The sequence below is a fragment of the Psittacula echo genome (assembly GCF_963264785.1).
Source record: "Psittacula echo genome assembly, chromosome: 2".
Lineage (NCBI taxonomy): Eukaryota > Metazoa > Chordata > Aves > Psittaciformes > Psittacidae > Psittacula > Psittacula echo.
Genome location: NC_137737.1, coordinates 158,652,473 through 158,670,391, shown reverse-complemented (window position 1 = coordinate 158,670,391; position 17,919 = coordinate 158,652,473). Strand labels below are relative to the sequence as shown.

At 44.4% G+C, this 17,919-nt stretch overlaps 1 protein-coding gene across 1 annotated transcript in view; it reads left to right on the top strand.

Moving 5' to 3' along the window:
* Positions 1-17,919, top strand: part of TSNARE1 (t-SNARE domain containing 1) — a gene marked incomplete at its 3' end in the record, with an annotated part of 287,380 nt that overhangs the window by 121,572 nt on the left and 147,889 nt on the right. Inside the window, exon 4 of the mRNA XM_080609750.1 lies at positions 117-237. Coding sequence (XP_080465876.1) covers positions 153-237 — 85 coding nt within the window. The 5' untranslated portion in view covers positions 117-152. The remainder of the gene's footprint in view (positions 1-116; positions 238-17,919) is intronic.

Sequence of the window (17,919 nt, the reverse complement as noted above, 5' to 3'; positions counted from 1 at the left end):
GAAGTTTGGAGATAGTCCTGTATTTATTTCGTTTACCTTTAGTTTTTCCTGTTTTTCTTGGAATACTGGTGTTGAACTGACTTTTAACAGTGTTGTATCTTTTTCTGTTGTCTTAGGTTTGAAATATAATCCTGCACCTTGCTATCTAGAAAATGTCTTATGGATCCATTGATGGGAGTGGATTTGGGAGCAGGAATCCATTTGGAGGCCCTTCAAGACAAGGCTATCAACCTCTCGGTAAAGTATTGATCCCTTCCTGTAATGTATTCTACTTGGCTCCCTGGGGGACTGTAGTTTTACTTGCTCATGTTCAATGTGGCTGATGTACAAATATCACACTGGCTCCAAGGGTCAGTTCTGCTACTGAGTTTCAAAGGTGAAAACCCAACTTCTGTTGAGTTCAATTTGCATGATACCTACATGATGAGGCACCACATCTTAATGCGCTCAGGACTTCAGGCTGCAATGTGAAAGAGCAGCGCTCATGAGGACTTTGGAGGTGTTTTGGGGGACTGTGTAGCATGTTCTCTAGACCTGCTCATGACTTTCCTCATCTACCCATCACCTTTGCAAGAAGTTTGTCCAAATGGTTGCTCTGCTCATTTGCAGACAATGGGAGTTGATGAGAAGATGTGGAAAGGGAAGCACAGAGGGTAACTTAATTGCTGCGGATGCTGCTTGAATGTGGGAAATGTGTTCACGTGTGGCAGCAGGATCAAAAGCTTGCTCAGGCAATGCTGAAACCATAAACAGTGTCTTGCAAATGACTGTGGAGTCTATTTTTAAGCACAAACCAGATGTGCTTTCTGTACCTGTTTCCACCTTGCCCCAAAGGACTCCAGTAATGCTAAAGTAGAAAGAGAAAAGCATCCAGGTGTCAACTTGTGCATCTGAAACAGTCTTAAATGTGCAAGTCAAAGCTGTGCTTCATAAAAGCAAATTCATAATGCAACTGTCATAACATGGAGCACAGGTAATGATTATAACCTCCTGCTTTTGTGTGTTGAAGGTGTGGACTCTACTGTGTCCCCTTCTTGACACAAGCAAGTTGTAGGAGATGTTCTTTGGCAAGAGAACACTGGATAGCGCAATGGTTGTACCTGTTGACGTGGGGCTGGCTTGTGCATGGAGGTTTAAAGTAGGTCTCATCCTGACCACTTCAGAGCTGCTGTTTGAGGCCAGTCCACATGGGAGTGGGCAGATGAGACCACAGCTCCAGCTGCCCAGATGTGCACCACATCCTGATCCAGATAGACAACTGCTGTAGGGCTGGATCTGGGTTAATCTAGTCTGGCTTTCAGGAAGCCTTGTTAGATGGAGCATATCCTTGCATTTAATTTTGGTCCTGGGTCTGGCTTGCACTGCAGGGAACTGGGAGTTCAGGCCTCTGCAGAAGCATCAGGAATGTGATCTTATAGCACAATAAATGGCCGTGTTATCTCTTTGCACCAGGGAAGAACGTCGCCCCTCTCTTCAATTGCCTTTGATTTCGACTGGGCTGTTCGTTAATGCAGCCTCATGTGATTTTCAAGTTTTGAGGCTTGCAAATGTTCTTCAAGAAACATTTAACTGTTTTGCAAATAGCTGTTTCCCCTGGATGGATATATATATATATATATGAAAAAAACAAACCCATGGTTTTCTCTTGGTTTCCTGTTTTCCTACAAGTTTGGGTGTAATTATGACTTTTCTCCTTTGAACAGGGAGAAGGTATTGAACTAAGTGTGAATTGTCTGTGCAGCTGTAAATAGAGATTTTTAGGCTGTTTTACAAGGCAAAATGAAAGACATAAAAGCAAGGAAGAATGAGATACTTGGGCACAATGAAAGAACCATAAGAAAAGAAAATTGAAATGTGGACTAGACAAATGATGAATCTCTGTGCCTTGTAGTTTAGGTTAAAAAAACCATGAATACTTATTGTGCTGTGTGAAAAGACCACTATTTTTAATGCAAGTGCACAGAATAATTCAAGACACTCGCAGTCTCTCAATATTTGAAGAGATACCTCATTGTGCCCAGCTTGCCCATCGTTTGTCAGTTACTGATGTGATGCTGAAGCCACCATCAGTGGATTTCAAAAGCAGTTGATGTGGAAACATCAGCTTTCCTGAGTCCATAGTCTGGTGGCTGCCCACTGGAGCCTGTTAACATGTTGGCTTATGTCTTGGAGTTGAGTTCTGGCTTCCCCTTCATGCATGCACACGTCATCTTGGGTAGCATTGGCGATGGACACATCTCCATGGTCCTCCAGGGCTGATTTCCCCAGGAAGCCAAAATTGGTTGTGGACTTGCTAAATACTAAGTTGATCTCTTGGCTTGGCATCCCTATAGCAAGAATTGCAAGGGAAGAAGCCTGATTGCATTGGCCAGGGCAGCTTGGAGAAACCTGTCTCCTTTATGTGTGAAATCAGAGATGTTCATGTGAACCAGCATTGATTTCCATGCCACTTCACCATGGGAGACTGAGGAACACATGCTGGATGTCTGTTGTTGTAGTATCCCTAAGTATTGGCATTACTTAAGTGTCAAGAGAGGGTAATGCGACACTAATTGTCTGCCTCCTGCTTCTGAAAGATGGATGACTGGCTTGCTAAGACAAACTGCCCGCTGTATTAGATCATGGTATGGCTGGAACAGAAGAGCGTGGCCTTCCCATCAGTGTACGTATGTCTGCTCACAGCAGGGACAAACCTTGATGGACACGTTCTATATGGGCTTTGAACCTCTTCTTTTTATCTAGTAAATAGATATACCAGATGCCATCATCCCTGTCCAATGGTAGTGTATGCTCCAGCAGTAATATTCAGGCATCCAACAGATGCAACATTAAAGGTGATGGGGGTGGCACTGCTCAATAGCCTTTTGGTCGTAAATTGGCATGGAAGCCACAAGCAAAAACCAAGCAGGTTTTGGCAGCCCCAGCTCATCCAAGTAGCTGGAGGCTTGTCACAGCAAGTGGTTGTGCGGTAGGATGGGGGAAAACAGAGCCACTGGGGACTTGATTTCAGGAACCTTTAATTCCATATAAGAAAGCAAAGACTCAAGGGGTTTGAGGGTTGGTTTGTTTAATAAAAGGTGGTACTATCAAAAGGGTATCCTCTGTCTTCATACCCATCTGTCCATGGTGGCTGCATTTCCTCCATGCTCAATCTGAATGCGCTCCCCAGGATGGACAAAGATTAATTACATGAAGGTTCTCCGGGCTGGCACGATGATGGATGGACTTAGAGCCCATCACTGAATGGGCTGAGTGGTGGCTGACCTTGTTGACCAGCCTAATTAGAGAGCTCCGTGGGCTCCATTTGCAGTTTTTGGAGGAATCCAAGAGGCAGTTGTTGGGGGAGTTTGGTTTGCCTGGGATTTCTGAGTGTCAGACAGCTCTGGTTCAAACTCTGCTTTTGGTGGTGTTGCTGGGTATCCAGGATCTCGCGGGGGGGAAACAAGTGTTCTACTATTACTACTACTAATGCTACTACTATTATTATTATCATCAGTATCATTATTGTTATTCTTCCCCTATTTGAAATTGTTGGGAGGAAAGAGAGATTGCACTCAGCAAAACTCAAATATTCTGTGGTTACGGAGCACCCTAAGGTGTGTTGCATGGAGACCACCAGGATGACGTGGAATATAGCAGCTTTGGGGGCTGACAATGTCATCCCACAGCCACTATAGAACAGTGCGGAGCGGCAAGTAGAGGTGTAAGCCATGTCCCTGCTTTGCAGTGGTGAGTTGCGACCTTCTCCAAAATCATCTGCATTTCATATCCTTGTTTTGCTCCCCCAAGTCCATGTAAACCCAAATGAACAGGTTGCCTGGAGAAGTGGTAAATGCTCCATCCCTGGCAGTGCTCAGGGCCAGGTTGGACAGAGCCTTGGGTGACATGGTCTAGTGTGAGATATCCCTGCCCATGGCAGGGGTTTGGAACTGGATGATCTTAAGGCCCTTTCCAACCCAAACCATTCTGTGGTTCTAGGTTCCTCTTTTTCCATGTAGGAGCATCTCTGGGCTTCAGCTGTGCGTTGGTGTTGCATCGAGAAGTTATAAAGTAGATAGTAGGAATTTGTTTGGTATTTTATTTTGGCTTTTCTATTCTAAGTTGAGAAATGAAAAAGATTGAAATTACGTAAAAAAGATATTCTTTTAAAGTAATTCAACATGTCTGAAATAAACAGAGATCAGTCACTACAGTAGTAGGAATTAAAACCTGATTTCTTATGATTTTGGTATGAGCAACATGCGCAGTCTACCATGTTCAACCTGTCTCCCCCAAACCATCTTTTTGTAGGGGAAATGAGCAAAACCTGCTCTACACAGAGAGCCTGAGAGGTCAGGGAATTCAAAGAGCTTGAATTCAAATGCTACAAGCCAGGAAATCTTTAACACTGCTTTTATTAACCTCGCTGTGCCCTGGACATTCAATCATAGAATTATAGAACGGGTTGGGTTGGAAAGGACCTTAAAGCTCATCCAGTTCCAACCCCTGATGGGCAGGGACACCTCACACTAGACCATGTCACCCAAGGCTCTGTCCAAGCTGGCCTTGAACACTGCCAGGGATGGGGCATTCACCACTTCTTTGGGCTTCTTTGTGCCAGTGCCTCAAATGCCAGTTGAAAGGGTGAGGGTGATTTCGTATTCTGGAGGTGCAGTGCTTCTAGGTGCACTTAAGCAACCACTGGGTCAGTGCTTATTTTTACTTCGTTTAGGCCATTCTTCCTTCAGTTGCTCATGAAGTTACTCAGTGGAACACTGGCCAGAGTTGTACTCAAGATATATCGCACGTGCATCTTTCTCCTTGTCTGCTAGGTTGGTTATCTTGTCGCAGGATGAAATTAGATTGGTCCGTGCAAGTTGTTCTTGGCAGTGTTCAGTGGGTATATATCACCTAATGATCACTTGGGTACTTAGCGATTGTTAAATGGTTTGTTCCAGCACTATTCCAGGAATTGGATCTATAATTTTCTCTGCTCTCCCCTCTCTTACCTGCCTCTGTGGTGCTCCAACAAGTTCTTGGGTGGAAAGTCATGTGTAAATGCTGGCAGTGCTGTCTCTGTCCTGTCTGAGCAGTCATTGTCCTTCTTGGGTGACATGGTCTAGTGTGTGGTGTCCCTGCCCATGACAGGGAGTTGGAACTAGATTATCTTCAGGTCCTTTCCAGTCCAAACCATTCTATGATTCTATGATTGTGTCCTCTCCAGTGCTATTTTGCTATTTTCCTAGAAGTTTTGGAAAGTGATTTATCCTTAAAAAACCCATCATAGGGTTCATTGTTGCCTCCATGTCAGCAAAGTTGCAGAGCTCAAGTGCTGCATAGGAGAGAGTTGCTGACACCAATTGTGATCTCTTTGATGGGATGGGGATGGCAAGAGCTCTACTGGAGACCCAGGTCTAGTGGCTGAAGCTGGGGTAGATGTTGGCCAGATTGGACAGGGCCTTGAGCAACCTGCTCTAGTGGAAGGTGTTCCTGCCCATGGCAGGGGTTGGAACTGGATGAGCTTTAAGGTCACTTCCAACCCAAACCAGTCTGTGATTCTGTTGATGAAACTCACCCCAAAACTCACGGATGAACCAACACAGTGGCCTGACAACCACATGGTCTCACTGCAACTCTGGATCTGATGACAAACCATGGGAAGGAATCCATTGCCAGCTTCACATCTTTGCAATGTAGAGTGTTGAAGCATATAACAAACTCTTGAGTACACAAGGAGTCCCCCTGAGGTTAATTACCATTAAGCAGTTGGTTAATCATTTTTCTATACTGGGACCTGAACACTGCTTTGTTTGTGCGTTAACTTCTTAAATGGCTTCCAGTACTTTCAATGCTTTGTTAAAGGGACACTGAAACCCTTGGTCGTTGCAGCATGTAGTGTTGTCCAAACGGTCTAGTAGGTGGTCTAGGTCTGGTTGTGGCAACCATTCTTCATTGGAGCAATGAGGGACTCAACTGTGCACTTAAATGTCCTTAGTATAGAGTGTTAGAAAGAGTTAAAAGTAGTGAGATAAAGCAAGAGCAACACTTTTTAATCTTTTAGGAGATTCAAAGCTACTCTGCAATATTAGACGTGGGCTTTTCTAAAGTTAAAGCCTTTAAAACTGACGGATTGGGCCAGGTCTTGGTCACGTTCGGTAATAGAACCGAAGTGTGATTCTGGGATGGAGTCTCATCAAATAAGTAGAAGGAAGGACTTAAAGTGCGACCTTCTGTACCCACTTTTATCTGCCGTGCATAGATGGGTCCACAGATATTACTCCCAGGTTACCACCTGGACTATACGTGCTCTTGCCTGTATTTTATACAGCACAAAGCAATAAAATGGCTTGTCAAATGTTGTGTAAAAAGCTTCTGAGGGTCTTAATGATTGACTTTGGCTTCTAAGTCTTGGGTTCTGTCATATTGTCTTGAATTTATGATGATGCAGAAGTAGATGACCAGGTCTCATATTTACTCTGTCATTAACTGGCCTGAAATAAAGTGTGGGACACAGCCTTGATGAAAACGATATAAAAACATCATAAGATGATCTGTCCCACTAGACAAGTTCCAAAAGTTTTGTGTGGCATCTACAAAGGAATTGCTTCATATTGTTCCTTTGCTATTGTGCAAGACATCCAAACACTATAGTTGTATTTCCTTAGACCAGCTACACTAAACTTAGAGGATATTCTCTGGTTTACATCCAGTTCTTCGAGATAGTAGCAGTGATTTAATGAATTAATAAACCTAAACATAAGAAAACATATTAAAGAATAATGAACAACATGCTTTATAGCAAAAGAAATTGCCAGGGGGATTAACTTTCATACCCGAATTAACTTTGAAAGTGTTTGTTTTGAAAACCTCTGCCCTATCCCTTCTGGCACTTTTAACATTATAATAAATGCTTTGCTATAATCTCAGTATTCCAGGGAAGTTAAGTACTTGTGCATTTATTTATATAAGTAGCAAAACCAGGAGACACCATTGGAATAAATGAGTGTTTTGATGACATATGTGAGGGTAAGCTGGTACCTTCATAGAGTTTAAAAAGAAAATAACCCAAAAATCTCTGGGGTAAAGACAAGCTTTCTTGTTTCGCTACCAATTTTATGTGCAATTCTTGGTCATCCAAAGCCATTTTACTGTAAACATGTAAAAACCATGCTGGTGGTCCCCATCTTTAATAGATGGTCAGAGGAGGTGATCCTGTTCCACTACTCTGCTCTCATGAGACCTCACTTGGAGCATTGTGTGCAGTTCTGGTGTCCTCAACATAAAAAGGACATGGAACTGTTGGAACAAGTCCAGAGGAGGCCACGAGGATGATCAGGGGCTGGAGCACCTCCCGTATGGAGATAGGCTGAGAACATTGGAGCTGTTCAGCCTGGAGAAGAGAAGCTGCATGGAGACCTCAGAGCAGTTTCCAGTGTCTGAAGGGGGCTACAAAGGTGCTGGAGAGGGACTCTTCATCAGAGACTGTAGCGATAGGACAAGAGGTGATGGGTTCAAACTTAAACAGGGGAAGTTCAGGTTGGAGATAAGGAAGAAGTTCTTTACTGTGAGGGTGCTGAGGCGCTGGCACAGGGTGCCCAAAGAAGTGGCAAATGCTCCATCCCTGGCAGTGTTCAAGGCCACGTTGGACAGAGCCTTGGGTGCCATGGTCTAGTGTGGGGTGTCCCTGCCCATGGCAGGGGGATTGGAACTGGATCATCATAAGGTCCTTTCCAACCCAGACCATTCTATGATTCATGAGTTAATGACAGTCCTATAGGTGGTTGTTTTGGGGTGAAAGAAGTGGCTTGCCTAGGTTTTCAAGTGTGCTTGTGATTGTAGAGGTGTCTCTAAAACCGATTTCACATTGCTTCCTCCTCCTAAGCTGGAAAAGACAGGGTGAAGAAAGAGGAATAAATCAAAGTCCTGCTGAATTGATCATCAAGGACCAAATGCAATGAGCTTAGCCAGGAAAATAGCACAAAGCTGGTTGGATTTGCCAGCTCTCCTCCTGCTCTCCCCTTGTGTTGCTGAACCATAGCATGGCAATGGGAAAGGCAAGTGGAAAACTCATGGTCTCTTGCCTGTGCAGCTGGAGGATGACTCTGCCCTGTTCCATCCCAGTGGTGTTTCATCCCCTGCAGGAAATGAATTTCATCCTCATTTGATGGATGAAGGGTTTGGGTTGTGGAAGGATTCCTGCTCACAAACCAAACCCATTGCCTGCTGCATTCCCCTTGGCGATTATAGCCTAAGGTTTGAAGCTGGCATGATTTCCCAGGAATAACCTTTGTCCTCCCCATTTCTGAGCTGCAGGGTTTTCCTTAGCCACACTCCCTTGCTTTTAAATCTTGGTTATTCCCTTAAAACAGGGGATGCTTTAGACACTGTGTTTTCTTGGCTTGCCATTCACAGTGTTTGCTCTTACCTATGGCTGGCCAGCCTTTGAGCTGAGCTGGTTGTGTCCTGGGCTCATCCTTCAGCAGGACTGCACATGAGCTTGACTGGTGGCATTTCTGTCCATAGAAACCCAACAAAGTGTAAACTTGCTTGTAAATATTAAAGGAAATGCTTGAATAAAGCAAAACTTCACAGTGGACAGTTATGGAGACGTAGATGTTCTTTTAGCACAACTGGTTAGCAGCTATCTTCTATGGCTGCACCTTTCTTCTGCCTGGATGGTTTCTTAGTCTGGAGAAGCAGTTTAAGAAAGCATGGTTTATTCTGTCCTGGAGCTGTGGGACTTTGGTACAGGACATCATGGACATTATGTCATGGTCATCATTGTCATCATGAACACTTCGGCTTGCCTGCAACTTCTTACCATAACTGAAAAGGAAATGAAGCAGATGGAGAGTGAAGTGGGGTAGGGATTGCCCTTCTGCATACATGGATGTCCGGGCTGGAGAAACCAGTCCTGAAGACTTGAAGACTGCCTTGAAGAGCTATAGACCATGCTATTAGTAATGATTCTTCAAGCTATGAAGATCAAGGCTTGTCTCTCACAGCCTTTGGTTGTGACATCCCAAGCAGCACATGCATTTTGTTCTCTGGTTTCAATGCCTTTCTGCAATGCACATGCTTTCTTTCCCCAGATAACTCATAACTCAAGGTCAGAGACTCACACTTCTTGTTTGAAGACTATTTGCCATTGTCATCGCACAGAGTGAAGGGGGTAGACAGAATGGCTTTTGCCTGGTGGCACTAGGGAATGTCCCCAGTTCTTCCAAATCTCCGAGCAGCTTCCTTGGGCTAACATGCTATTTTTAGGTTTAGTTGGGGTTAGTCTATCTCAAAGCTTGATCTTATTGTCCCTGGCAAAGACTCACACATCCAACAGCCAGGCATGCTGCCCTCTCACCAGATGGACAGCAGGGCCAGCACGGTTGTGTCACATCTCTGCTTGGCAGTACACATGACGAGGTGATGGTCACCATCCACTTTAAACTTAAAACACACCTGGGGACTGGCCATACCAATGGGCTGGGTTTAAACCAGTCCCACAGAGCAGTAACCTCATTGAATGTCATGGAAATCATGCCCATAAATGCTTCATAGAATCATAGACTGGTTTGGGTTGGAAAGGACCTTAAGGTCATCCAGTTCCAACCCCCTGCCATGGGCAGGGACACCTCACAGTAGACCATGGCACCCAAGGCTCTGTCCAGCCTGGCCTTGAACACCGCCAGGGATGGAGCATGCATGGAGCAACCCAAGTGATGGGCTGAGCAACGTGAGACTTCTCAATCCCTTTCTCCCACTCATCCCTCCACCACTTTTATATCGCTATATTGACTTCCGCAAGATGGTATAAAGCAGAGATTTATAAACAGGGTTTGCAATAAAGTGCAGTTTGCAAAGAACTTGGATTTCTGACAAAATGCCTTAAAACCCCCTTTATTGCAATCATGTACTAGTCACTATTTTAGATTTATCTGAGGTAATACCGGAGTTAAGCAGGTTGGAAAGAGCAGTTTGCTGCTTTTCCTGAAGTGCTTTACCAGCCAGACAGTAGCCAGATGGCTGTGCCTTTGGACAATGCATAGATGATACTGAGCCGGGAGCTAATAACAGTAAAATCTCTCAATTTATATAGAATGTACACACCTAGGGGCCCCTGCCACGGCCAGGAATGCCCACTTTGAATCTGGGGGATGCTTGGCATCCCCCCCAACAAGATGAGGGGTTTTAATTGAGTTGTTGGTGTGTCTTATGTCAATGCTTCTTATCTCCTCCGTACACCCAGATTTGACCTGGTAAGAATCCAGCTTTGCTTTATATTTTATTGTATTGTATTTTATTTTATTGTATTGTATTGTAATGTATTGTATTTTATTTTATGTTGGTTTATGTTTTTATTTTTGTTTTATTTTATTTTCTATTTTATTTCAATTTATTTCATTTTATTTTACTTTATTATCTTTATTTTATTTTGTTTTATACTTTATTTTAATATAGTTTTATTTTATTTTTATTTTCTTTTATTTCTAATTTATTTTATTTCTAATGTTATTTCTAATGTTATTTCTAATGCTATTTCTAATATATTTTAATTTTTAATAATTTAATTTATTTTCTTTCTAATTTAGCTTAAATTTATTTTATTTTTATTTTCTTTTAATTTAGTTTAGTTTAATTTTATTTCATTTTCATGGTGTGTAGTTGATGGAAGGAGCAGGGCCGCTTGTCTTAGTGCTGCTCTCCTCCTCATTTCAGGTTTCTCATTACGCATCCATCCTATGCTCTTTGGTCCATCTCTAGGTGTTTGAGTGCTGTGTTGCTGTCCTTCCAGGCATGTCTGGGACCTCTCCAAAGCTGAGCCAGGAGGGAACAAGGAGCATTTCAGCATCACGCTAGACGGTGGCAGTGCCTGTCTGCTATAGAAAGCCTTACAAACGCTCCTTGTAGCATCTCTCCTCCTTGGCACTTGCATCAGGGTGGCTGTGAGTCAGGCAGAAGGGATTCCCTGCCGGCAGCGGGGGGCTTTCACATGCTGGGAATTCCTCTTCTTGGCTCAAAACAAAAGCCAGCCTGCTTTCGGGGAGGAATGCTACGGATTCCGCTTCATTTCCTATCTCTCCCTTTCCTGTTCCTATAAACCCCACCTCCTCCATATCCATTGCTTTAGGTACAACAAGGACTCAGCTTTTCCCCCCACCCCAAATGATTTTTGTCCTCATTTTGGGGGTATTTTTGCTCAGTTGTTTCCTTCCCCCTTCTCTCAGTCCTTTTCTCCTGCCTTGCCCATGCTGCTTTTCTTGGCCGGGGTTCCCAGCGTGAAGGCAATGACATTGGTTTACAGCACTGTATAAATGCTTCTTGTCGCTTGGCATGAGCATATTTATGTCCACGTCCCTGTTGGTGCAGGCTGCAGAACAGCTTTGTGCTCAAACCCAACCATCAATCTGAGATCAATGCAGCAGGCTTGAGCTCCAAACCACAACTCCTTGGGAAGGACGGGTTATGCAGTCCTCAACCACCAACGCAAACCCTTTTCTGTGCTGAAACGGGCACTCAACGTTGGTTGGTTTTAGGAAGACCATTCTATCTTCTCATCTAAGATGGGGATCGTTACTGGTGGGCTTAGATGGACTGTCCCATGTTAAGGTGTGTGTGTGACCTTTGAGATCAAGTCCAACTGTTAACCCAGCACTGCCAAGTTCACCGCTAAACCATGTCCTTAAGTGCCATGTCTACATGTCTTTTAAATACCTTCAGGGACGGTGACTCCACCACTGCCCTGGGCAGCCTGTTCCAGTGCTTGACAAGCCCCCCTGTGCAACTTGAGGCCATTTCCTCTTGTCCTATCACTTGTTACTTGGAAGAAGAGACCGACCTCATCTCTCTCCATCCTCCTTTCAGGCAGTTGTAGGCAGCGATCAGGTCCCCCCTGAGCCTTCTCTTCTCCACACTGAACCCCCCAGATCCCTCAGCCATTCCCCATCACACTGTGCTCCAGGCCCTGCACCAGCTCCATTGCCGTTCTCTGGCCCCGCTCCAGCCCCTCAATGTCTCTCTTGTAGTGAGGGGCCCAGAACTGAACACAGGATTCAAGGTGCAGCCTCACCAGTGCCCACTGCAGGAGCACAATCACTGCCCTGCCCCTGCTGCCCCACTGGTGCTGATACAGGTCGGGATGCTGGTGGCTTCTTGGGTGCCTGGGCACAAGCTGCTCGTGTTCAGCTGCTGTCAACCAGCACCCCTGGGTCCTTTTCCCCTGAACAGTTTTCCAGCCACTCTTTCCCAAGCCTGGAGCATTGCATGGGGTTGTTGTGACCTGAGTGCATGACATGGCACGTGGGTTTGTTGAACATCATACAGTTGGCCTTGGCCAATTCATCCAGCCTGTCCAGATCCCTCTATAGAGCCTTCCTACCCTACTGTCCAACTTGGTGTCATCTGCAAACTCACTGATGGTGCATTTGATCCCCTCATCCAGATAATTGATGAAGATACTGAATAGAACCAGCCCCAAAACATAGCCCTGGGTACCACCTCTTGTGACTGACTGCCAACTGGATTTAAGTCCATTCACTACAGCTCTTTGGATCTGGCCATTCAGCCATTTTTTTACGCAGCAAAGAGAATATAAGCAGCCAGTTTCTGCGGGAGAATGCTGTGGGAAACAGTGTCAGAGCCTTCAGTAAAGCATCTTTGTGTGTGTCTTGTTTCCTTGGCGTGGAAGAGGGGATGTAGGAGAAGGTTATCACCACTCCCCTGTAAGGTTTCCCTCCTTGTCCAGCCTGTGGACAGAAGAGTAGCCAGAAGATGAGCTGAAGGGTTATGAGATTTTGCTGTTACCTTCCTCTGCTGCTTTTTCTGAAGTCATATTCATTTTTCTGGGATAGTTTTTTGGTGCTGATTTACCTTTAAATGGTGACTGTGTGAAATTCCCTAACCTAAGCAAGAAAGCTGAGGAAACCACTATAGAGAGTCAGGAAATGAAGGTGATTTAGTTGTTGCTGTTCTTAATGGGTTATGTCATAGAGGTCCTGACAAATACTTAACAGAGCAAAGATGACAAGTTCCAGCATGAGAAATAGCTCCGTTCCTGGGAGGAGGCTCTACCAGGCCTTTTAATGACCCCCAGTGGCCAAGATCAGTTCTATCTCATCCGCAGCTCTGCAGATGGGTACGCGTAGGCACGGATGAAAGGCTCTGCAGCAAAAGGCACATTCAGAACTTGGTTACACAGGAGCCAAATGCCAGGAAATAACGTGGTGATTAGCACAGGCTTGGGACCCAACCAGGGTTTCCTTCTTGCAGTGCTGGATGCAGTATGCGGATGCTTCCCCATCGCCTTGAGTTCAGCTTCCTCTGCCTGTGTCTGCATTTAGAAGCCCAAAAATAGATCAGGATATTGGCTGTGTCTTCTGGGAGGAGCAGCGCTGGGTTTGAAGATGCAGTCATTTAGAAATAAAGAAGTGAAGGTTGGTGTGCTCCAATCCAGGAGCTTTTTTTGTCTCCTTAATACACATGATAACCAGTCTTCAAACTTCAGTGCTCTGTAGGATGCCCGAAACTAATTCTACCTTTAGGATCATAGAATGGTTTGGATTGGAAAGGACCAACCAGTTCCAACCCCCATACCATGGGTAGGGATGTCTCACTCTAGACCATGATGCCCAAGGCTCCGTCCAACCTGGCCTTGAACACTGCCAGGGATGGAGTATTTATGGCATCTCCCACATTTGGATGTTCTGGCTTTGCTTTTTTGTCAGAGAGGGTGCTTCCAGTCCCAGGTTTATAGGTAAAATGCCTGTTGGTACCTGCAGGCACCCTGAATTTCCATTTTTACCTCATTTTATATGGAACTTCAATTATTAGCTCAAGGCAGGACAGTAGTGGGGGCTTTTGGTGACTTTTCATTACGAAACCATCCAATGGTTTTATAGTGGCCAACAAACCACCTTGGGTGTGTTGAGGTTGGTTGCGATTGGAAGGTGGTGATGGAGAAGACAAGGAAGCAGATTAAAGCAGCTGTCCTGGGACACCCTAGTTCTGCCTTGTCCCAGAGCTCCTTGCAGAGGTGGATCTAGCAGCAAATATGTCAGCTTATAGACTTTTCCATCTATTTCACACCCCCATGATTGGAGATGGTGCTTGCCAGTTGTAGGAGAAGAGCATCTTGCACTGCTTCACCTTTTACTGTGCCCAATGGGAGAATATAGGGGTTATTAATTAGTTGTTTGTACCTCTTTCTCCTCCATAGTTTCTGTTTCCCCATAAAATAGATGTGAAACTTATGATTGCTCTTGAGAAAGAAAGACATTTGAGCCGGAGTGGGTAGGCTCAAGAAATAGATGTAAGTGTTGCAGTATGTCTGTAGACACCTTGTATTTCCCTTGTGACTTGCACACGAGGCTCCTTAAACCAGAAGGTTCTATAATCACATATAGTGATTATATTAGTGTATATTGTGTAGTGTAATATATAATATATATAATACATTATATATGTATTGTGTATATGTTTATATATGTATTACACATTATATATGTATATATTATATAGTGTATGTATATGTATATATTATATAGAGTAATATTAAACCATGTGGATAGCTTATTTTTTGTGCTTTGGGATATAACTGTTAGGGAATTCTTTTGGTTGGTTGGATGAGAGTTGCTCATGGAAGACTCAAGCTACCCACCAACATGCAAAACGTGCTATGGGAAGACATCACTGAGGCCAAAAGTGAATCTGAGCACAAAGAGGCACAAACCCTTTTTCTGTGGTCCAAAGAATACACAACTGTAATGATGAATGTTTAAGGATAAGGAGATCAGACCCTTCTGCTCCAGGTTATAAATAATCCTCATAAAAAATGAAGGCTTTGAAGGGACCATTCCCATGTAGATTGTCTCTCCATTTCTGTAGCATCTCGATAGGTCCCAGAGGTAAGAATTGAATCACATAGATTTTGGATCTGGTCCATTGGCCCAGATCTTGTGTAATACCTGTGGTTGCCTTGGGAAAAGTTTTGTTTGGGGAGAAGCTGACTAAGCTCTCCACTGGAAGAGGAGAATTTAGCTAAGAGGATAATTAGATAAAGAGGAATAGAGGATATATTAGATATAGAGGAATTGAGATAAAGAAGATAAGGAGTCAGTGAATGACTGCAGAACAGCTCTGTGTGAATTGAGGGTTTAGAGATGAGGCAAAAAGTTAATCCTTTACAGAAGCAGTTACAGTATCTGGTTGGGACCTTACCAATGAATCAGGTTGCAGAGGACCTGAATCTCTGCATCTTCATTGGAGATTTATCTCATGATAGTTTATGAGACTGCTGATGAGGAGGTTTAGAAAGGATTTCACTTTAGTTGTGTGTGTGCAAAAGGGCAGAGGGGGATGGAACTGGGTGATCTTAAGGTCCTTTCCAACCCTAACTATTTTATGATTCTATGATTCTATGGAGGACAAAGATGGAGAGGATGGGTATGGCAACCCCATAGTGCAGAGCAGCCATGAAGCTGTTGAGAAATGGGGCTGTCGTCCTCAATGTAGAAGAAATGGAGAAGAGCAGGTTGGCTTGGCTGCATGTTTTGATATGTAATTAGTGACAGAGCAAGGTAGAAGTGCAGCCCCCCATTGGGTAAAAGTAACTGTGCAAACACTGCCCACATCTGGGACTGAAGCGATAGGACAAGGGGTGATGCGTTCAAACTGAAACAGGAGAAGTTCAGATTGGATATAAGGAAGAAGTGAGGGTGCTGAGGTGCTGGCAGAGGGTGCCCAAAGAAGTTGTGAATGCTCCATCCCTGGCAGTGTTCAAGGCCAGGTTGGACAGAGCCTTGGGTGCCATGGTCTAGTGTGAGGTGTCCCTGCCCATGGCGGGAGGTTGGAACTGGATGATCTTAAGGTCCTTTCCAACCCAAACCATTCCATGATTCTATGAGAGTTGGTGCAACTACCTGGAAGATCAGATGAGAAATACTCTGTGCTCAGGGATTTTCCCACCCTAAAGCTGGAGCAAGAATAAATCACTTATTTTGCCAATAGAGAAACAAGACCACCGTGGCATAGAGCAGAGTGCTCATTTAGAGGTGATTTCCTGATATTCCCAACATTTGCATTATATGCAGGATTAAATGCTGACCATCTTCTGAAGCTTTCATAGTAATTCTTCAAGGTCAACTTCTTGTGTCTGGAAAGGACCCAGCTGAATGGTAAATTCTGCTTGATTGAAATCTGCAAGGCATAAACCTGTGTCCTTGCATCTGCAGTGACATAATTTTGCTCTGGGATTTTGGAGCAGGCAAACGCAAGTAGCTTGTAGTACAGCAGGCATGTTTGATGTCCTGTCTTAAATCCCAGACTATTAACTTAATTAATATCAGAGGCTTTTAACACCGTTCCCTACTCGTGAGCGCCTTTACCAGGTGGGAGAATGATGCTGCTTCCCCTTTCCTGGCCTTGGAGAGGCAGAAATGTGTGCCATTGGGTTTGTATTAATTATTGCACTCTCAAGGTCCTGATCAGTCTTTAACTGAGAGCTCCACGTGGGCTTTTAGCTCTGGGGTTAAGTAGCTCCCTTGCTTTATGCCAAGGGAAGCTTCACTTTGCCAGCATCTACAGCGATACAAGTGTAGATAGGCAATATCAAACCGCACTTTCTAAGCTTTGCAAGTGTATTTTAAAGGGTAAATGAGGTTTTCTTTCCCTCTTGCTTTAAAGGTAGATATATAATTGTGCACTCTTTTTAGCTACAGTAGTGCTACAACAGCCTAGTTACATGCAAGTGAGAATGTACATCTTAGGAGATGCTGGTGCAGAAGATGTAAAACTGCTCCAATTGATTTGCTGTTTGTGTGGACAGAGGGGAGGATGAGATGGTCAAGCTGCCATCTGACACGGAGATTAAATTCAGTTCAAGCAGTGCAGTGATCTGTCACTGCAGATAAACTGTTCTGAATGGGTGATTCCTTAATCAGATGCTTTTAGGTATCTCCAAAGTGTTCAGTTTAGCACTGTAGCTTCTCTGAAAGTATTTCAGGCCCAGAAGAAGTCTCCTCATTTTTCCATCTTTTTCTCTATAGGGAAGGGAGAGGAGGGAGAGTTAGAACCGTGATTTGTTCTAGTGTTTAGGACAAGACTGAAGAGTTGGGTATGGGTTTAAACTGAAACAGAGGAAGTTCAGATTAGATATAAGGAAGAAGTTCTTCACTGTGAGGGTGCTGAGGCACTGGAATGGGTTGCCCAAAGAAGTTGTGAATGCTCCATCCGTGGCAGTGTTCAAGGCCAGGTTGGACAGAGCCTTGGGTGCCATGGTTTAGTGTGAGGTGTCCCTGCCCATGGCAGGGGGGTTGGAACTGGATGATTTTAAGGTCCTTTCCAACCCAAACCATTCTATGATTCTATGATTCTATATCTCAAGGTCTTGCTCAGCCCTGACACTACCTCCCTCACCATTTCAGGGCAAAGGCTGAAGCTGCTGTTCTTTCTGTAGCGGTGTTGGTAACTCATGTTGCACGTCGCTCTTTCATTTGTAATATTGAAGCGTCTTGAGGATCTTGCTGTGATGAAGAAAACGGTGAAGAAATATTTATGTGTTTCCAAGCTGTTCAAACTGGGCAACAAGGAAGGAAGAAGAAGAACCCTGATTTCTTTGGGATCTCAAACCTGGTAGATGATGGGGAAAGAACTGGGGTTTCCAGTCTCTGCTGGACATTTTGCCTCTTGTTAATCCCCTCACTCCCAAGCATGTTTCATCATCATAAAGGCTTCGTCACAGCTTTTCCTTTGAGTGCTGAAAGCTTTGCTCCCCTCTGCTTTCCTGCATGATTTAAAAGCCACAGATGCTGATACATCTCCAAGACAGAATCTATTGCACTTCTCCTGCCAAGCAGAGCTATGGCGCTTGCTTTATTGCCCTCCTCCTAACACTCAATTTGTTCTTTGTCGGTGCTCAGCTGGCCGCGTTGCTGAGCACCAGCAGGGCTC